Source organism: Sinocyclocheilus grahami, unplaced genomic scaffold, assembly GCF_001515645.1.
Source record: "Sinocyclocheilus grahami isolate Dianchi unplaced genomic scaffold, SAMN03320097.WGS_v1.1 scaffold233.1, whole genome shotgun sequence".
In the NCBI taxonomy this organism is placed as follows: Eukaryota; Metazoa; Chordata; class Actinopteri; order Cypriniformes; family Cyprinidae; genus Sinocyclocheilus; species Sinocyclocheilus grahami.
Window position 1 is genome coordinate 1,990,978 of NW_015505412.1, and position 6,203 is coordinate 1,997,180.

At 34.6% G+C, this 6,203-nt stretch overlaps 1 protein-coding gene across 1 annotated transcript in view; it reads left to right on the plus strand.

Moving 5' to 3' along the window:
- Positions 1–6,203, plus strand: part of LOC107597508 (ribosomal protein S6 kinase beta-1-like) — a 15,994-nt gene that overhangs the window by 8,150 nt on the left and 1,641 nt on the right. The window contains exons 8-12 of the mRNA XM_016288601.1: positions 1,060–1,150; positions 1,302–1,392; positions 2,212–2,319; positions 2,437–2,499; positions 3,781–3,858. Coding sequence (XP_016144087.1) covers positions 1,060–1,150; positions 1,302–1,392; positions 2,212–2,319; positions 2,437–2,499; positions 3,781–3,858 — 431 coding nt within the window. The remainder of the gene's footprint in view (positions 1–1,059; positions 1,151–1,301; positions 1,393–2,211; positions 2,320–2,436; positions 2,500–3,780; positions 3,859–6,203) is intronic.

Here is a 6,203-nt window from a genome sequence, read left to right on the forward strand (position 1 = left end):
CTTAAAAAAGGTTGAGCAAATTCCTTTGATTTGAATACAGTAATTTAGATTTGTGGCAATGTCTCAGTGTCGCTCTATTCTGCTTCTTGTAGGCTATGATTGTACGCAACGCCAAGGACACCGCGCATACTAAAGCAGAGAGGAACATCTTAGAGGAAGTCAAGCATCCTTTCATCGTTGATCTAATCTATGCCTTTCAGACGGGTGGCAAGCTTTACCTCATCCTTGAATACCTAAGTGGTTTGTGACTCAAGAACAACCTTTGTCGCATAGGGATAGATAACTATTGATTCTTTCCACTGTCCTCCTGTTGCTGCGGAATACATTCTGCCCTTGAAAGGCATTCCTTCTCTAAATGTTTTTTTTTTTTTGTAGAGGGAATTTATTTAAACATTTTATGCAAAATTATATTTATTTAAAAGTTTCAACTTTTTTTTGTTGCAATTTGTGTGCTGAAATGGTACATTTGCAGTGTGATATGATGTGGTGATGCTTTACTACCCATCCATCCATCCCTGTGTTTGCTCTTAAAACTGGTATTTGTGGTAAAAGCCTTTTTTCTTTTGCAGGTGGGGAGCTTTTCATGCAGCTTGAGCGAGAGGGGATTTTCATGGAGGACACAGCCTGGTAAGAAAGGGCGATTTGATGAGTTGTGACTCTTAAAGCATAAACTTACTATATTAAAATTGAATTATGATTAGCACTTTAAACACGTAGCGTTTTATTGAAGTGTCAACTTTTGAAACAATTTTTAAGGACACATGAACACCGACACATGCATACAATAGGCCTTACATTTAACATGATGAGATGAAGGAAGATAATCAGAATGATGCTCAGGGTTTTTACACGCAGCTTTTACTTGGCTGAAATCTCTATGGCTCTCGGGCATCTGCATCAGAAAGGCATCATCTACAGAGATCTCAAACCGGAGAACATCATGCTCAATAACCAAGGTTTGGCTGCTTCGTATTGTGGTTTAGATAGGAGTAAATTTGAAAATGAACTGAGAAATGCTTAGTTATAATAAGTCTTTTTTTTTTTTTTGTCTTATCACAGGACATGTAAAACTGACTGATTTCGGGCTGTGTAAGGAGTCGATTCATGATGGCACAGTGACACACACTTTCTGCGGCACTATTGAATACATGTCAGAGACGTTTAAAGAAACCTTTACATCCTTGTGACGTCTAAGTAGCTAATTTCCTGTTTTCCGAATGTCACTTTTCATTGCCTGACGTGCCTGTGTGACATGCATTTAGATGGATTCTACAGTAGTGTGAGAAGTTTCTTTATTTCAGGGCTCCAGAGATCCTCATGAGAAGCGGACACAATCGGGCTGTTGACTGGTGGAGTCTGGGGGCTTTGATGTATGACATGTTAACTGGAGCAGTGAGTATAAATGTCTTGGTGCAGTGCACTAGCCTGCAATACTTCAATTTGGTTTTTTAATTTACATTCTGGAATTTATGTTTCTGAATTAATTTCAATAATCAATTAATGAGCTTGACTAATTAAAATTTTTTTTTTTTAATTTCTATTGGTCTTTTTAATGCAAGTAATTTTTTTTAAAGAAGTTTACTGACTCCTTAAGCTAGTTATTTAGGCAGCACACCATCTAGGGGCTGCAAGGGGTGGTAAGGGGTCCATTAAAATATATAAAAAAAAAAATTATATATATATTTTTTGGCCTATCAACACTAATGTGTGCTCCTAAAGTATTAAGGAAATATGTTTTAATTTGTCAAATTCATGTTCACTAATTTTAATAGATTTTCATTCTGATTTCTAAAGACTGGTCAAAAAACAAGACATTAATTGTACATTTTTAAAAGCTTTTTTATGTTTGTCATTTGTTATTTTTCTAAATATAATTCTACGGTTTCTCATTTACTGTCAACTTAAAAGATAAGTATTTTAGTGTAATGACTGTATAAACCAATTTCATTTTGAAATCAATAATTTGAGTTGTCACAAAACTTACACTAAATTTGTTCTCACACAGCATAAATAGATTTTTATCCATAACACAATACAGTTAGCTTTATATTTGTCAGTGAGGTCTCCCACAATAGAATCACTGTATTTGGGGTTCTTGGCATCAAAAAGTTTGCGAACCCTTGTTTTAGTCCATTTTGAAGTTTTTGAACTTCCCTACTATAAATGGATGTTTCTTTTTGACGAGGATGTTTTTTCTTCTTGCCTTTCTAGCCCCCCTTTACAGGAGAGAACCGTAAAAAAACCATTGACAAAATTCTTAAGTGCAAACTGAACCTCCCACCCTACCTCACACAAGAAGCCAGGGACCTTCTCAAAAGGGTAGGTGGACATTTTTATTTTTCCCCACTTATACACTTATTGTATGTTGCGCATTTGAATTTTGTAGCTTTTTAATAAGTCTTTGTTATATTGTAATAATAATTTTACTGTGCTCAGCTACTGAAAAGAAATGCCTCATCTCGGCTCGGGGCTGGACCTGGAGATGCAACAGAAGTACAGGTCTGTTTATCAGCATTAAAGACAACATTTTAAACCTGTAGGGCCTGACATGAAGAAAAATTTGAGTGTCATATTTGATAAATCAGGCTTTTACTAAGATATTTATGATCTAAGCTCTGTAGTTTTTATTGTTGGGGCCAAAACATATAATACAATGATTATTGAGATGTGAACAAATAAACGTTCCTTAAAACCCTAATGTATCATTTGATACATTTTAACATGATTTTTCTAAAAATGATGCATGAATAATCGAGTAAACCTAATCAGGCAAGTGTTCATTTAAAACATAAAAAAAAAAAAAATCTTGTTGATTGATATCACTTTTGAGTCCATGACACAATTAACATTACTAGCCAATCAGAATGTGTTGCCCTTATAAACACGAGACTCGCATAATAGTATCCAATTGCGGAGTCGCAGCCCTGATGAATGGAGAAGCGTGACAAAAAGCTGCGAGGCGCAATGGTCAAAGATGTCCATCTAGCGCGTATTTACATAGGATAACTAATTAAAAAGCAGCTGAGATTTGTAAACCGCTCAGAGTAATCATGTCATCTCCACAAGAACGATATGATTGCAGAACAAATTTACCTGGTTTTTTGAAAAGGTCCTGCTCGCACATGATCTATTAATGGTAACTTACCGGTAATTTACCAGTAAAGACTGTATGTGTGAAAGGGGCTAAACTCTTCCTCTGCATATGCTGTGAATTTGAATTGCTTAACGTTCATCTGGAAAAACAGTGTGCATTATCTCACTAGATTTGTAACGTAAATCATTTATAAACCTTTGCCAACACAGGAGAATACATCAACCTGTTTCTAAATATGCCATGTACATCGCAATTTCAAAATAAAAGACAATAAATACAAATATTTTGTCATTGAAAATTTCTTAAAAATAGTATTAAATAAAATATTGTCACGTTCTAGTGAACCAAGTATCTGTATTTTGTCTCATCTCGTGAGCTAAGTGTATTGTCACACCCTTAGTGTTGATAAGCGGTGATATAGCTCATAATTTTCCAAGTGTATGATACAGCTTTCATTCTTCAGATCAACTATATATTCAGAAAAAAAAATCAGTTTGAATAAAGAAAGCGATAACTTTGCCATAGTATCCTTTCAAATGTTAAAGTTGTCACAGTAATTGCATGCTTTGCATGTGCTACCCCCGCCCCCGGAAAAAAGTTCAGGCTCAGGATTTTTTTTTTTGCTTTAACCCCTGGAAGTGTTGGGCTTTAGTTTGTGATTTAATTTGCTTGAATTTGTCTTCTAGACTCATCCCTTCTTCCGACACGTTAATTGGGAGGACCTTCTCGCGCGTAAAGTAGAACCACCATTCAAGCCTTTCTTGGTAACTATAGTCACATTTCTCGGGGCTGGACCTGGAGATGCAACAGAAATACAGGTCTGTTTATCAGCATTAAAGACAACATTTTAAACCTGTAGGGCCTGACATGAAGAAAAATTTGAGTGTCATATTTGATAAATCAGGCTTTTATGGGTCATATAGTATGATATTAAAAAAAAAAAAACATACATTTCATTTAGAAGCCCAAACTGAACTATGCAATTTGGTGCAGTTGCTGTTATTTCATGTGGCCAAAAAGATTCTGAAGCCTGTTACTTGTAATGTAAACAGTGAGATCTTTATAACCGTTAAGATGACTACTTGCATAAAAAACAAGAATTGTCACTCTATAATTTCCAATAATATGTCTTACTAAGATATTTATGATCTAAGCTCTGTAGTTTTTATTGTTGGGGCCAAAACATATAATACAATGATTATTGAGATGTGAACAAATAAACGTTCGCTAAGCGGTCCCTAATGTATCATTTGATACATTTTAACATGATTTTTCTAAAAATGATGCATGAATAATCGAGTAAACCTAATCAGGCAAGTGTTCATTTAAAACATAAAAAAAAACATTTTAAACCTGTAGGGCCTGACATGAAGAAAAATTTGAGTGTCATATTTGATAAATCAGGCTTTTATGGGTCATATAGTATGATATTAAAAAAAAAAAAACATACATTTCATTTAGAAGCCCAAACTGAACTATGCAATTTGGTGCAGTTGCTGTTATTTCATGTGGCCAAAAAGATTCTGAAGCCTGTTACTTGTAATGTAAACAGTGAGATCTTTATAACCGTTAAGATGACTACTTGCATAAAAAACAAGAATTGTCACTCTATAATTTCCAATAATATGTCTTACTAAGATATTTATGATCTAAGCTCTGTAGTTTTTATTGTTGGGGCCAAAACATATAATACAATGATTATTGAGATGTGAACAAATAAACGTTCGCTAAGCGAACCCTAATGTATCATTTGATACATTTTAACATGATTTTTCTAAAAATGATGCATGAATAATCGAGTAAACCTAATCAGGCAAGTGTTCATTTAAAACATAAAAAAAAAAAAATCTTGTTGATTGATATCACTTTTGAGTCCATGACACAACTAACATTACTAGCCAATCAGAATGTGTTGCCCTTATAAACACGAGACTCGCATAATAGTATCCAATTGCGGAGTCGCAGCCCTGATGAATGGAGAAGTGCGACAAAAAGCTGCGAGGCGCAATGGTCAAAGATGTCCATCTAGCACGTATTTACATAGGATAACTAATTAAAAAACAGCGGAGCTTTGTAAACGGCTCAGAGTAATCATGTCATCTCCACAAGAACGATATGATTGCCAGAACAAATTTACCGGGATTTTTGAAAAGGTCCTGCTCGCACATGATCTATTAATGGTAACTTACCGGTAATTTACCAGTAAAGACTGTATGTGTGAAAGGGGCTAAACTCTTTCTCTGCATATGCTGTGAATTTGAATTGCTTAACATTCATCTGGAAAAACAGTGTGCATTATCTCACTAGATTTGTAACGTAAATCATTTATAAACCTTTGCCAACACAGGAGAATACATCAACCTGTTTCTAAATATGCCATGTACATCGCAATTTCAAAATAAAAGACAATAAATACAAATATTTTGTCATTGAAAATTTCTTAAAAATAGTATTAAATAAAATATTGTCACGTGCGGAGTCGCAGCCCTGATGAATGGAGAAGCGTGACAAAAAGCTGCGAGGCGCAATGGTCAAAGATGTCCATCTAGCGCGTATTTACATAGGATAACTAATTAAAAAGCAGCTGAGATTTGTAAACCGCTCAGAGTAATCATGTCATCTCCACAAGAACGATATGATTGCAGAACAAATTTACCTGGTTTTTTGAAAAGGTCCTGCTCGCACATGATCTATTAATGGTAACTTACCGGTAATTTACCAGTAAAGACTGTATGTGTGAAAGGGGCTAAACTCTTTCTCTGCATATGCTGTGAATTTGAATTGCTTAACATTCATCTGGAAAAACAGTGTGCATTATCTCACTAGATTTGTAACGTAAATCATTTATAAACCTTTGCCAACACAGGAGAATACATCAACCTGTTTCTAAATATGCCATGTACATCGCAATTTCAAAATAAAAGACAATAAATACAAATATTTTGTCATTGAAAATTTCTTAAAAATAGTATTAAATAAAATATTGTCACGTTCTAGTGAACCAAGTATCTGTATTTTGTCTCATCTCGTGAGCTAAGTGTATTGTCACACCCTTAGTGTTGATAAGCGGTGATATAGCTCATAATTTTCCAAGTGTATGATACAGCTT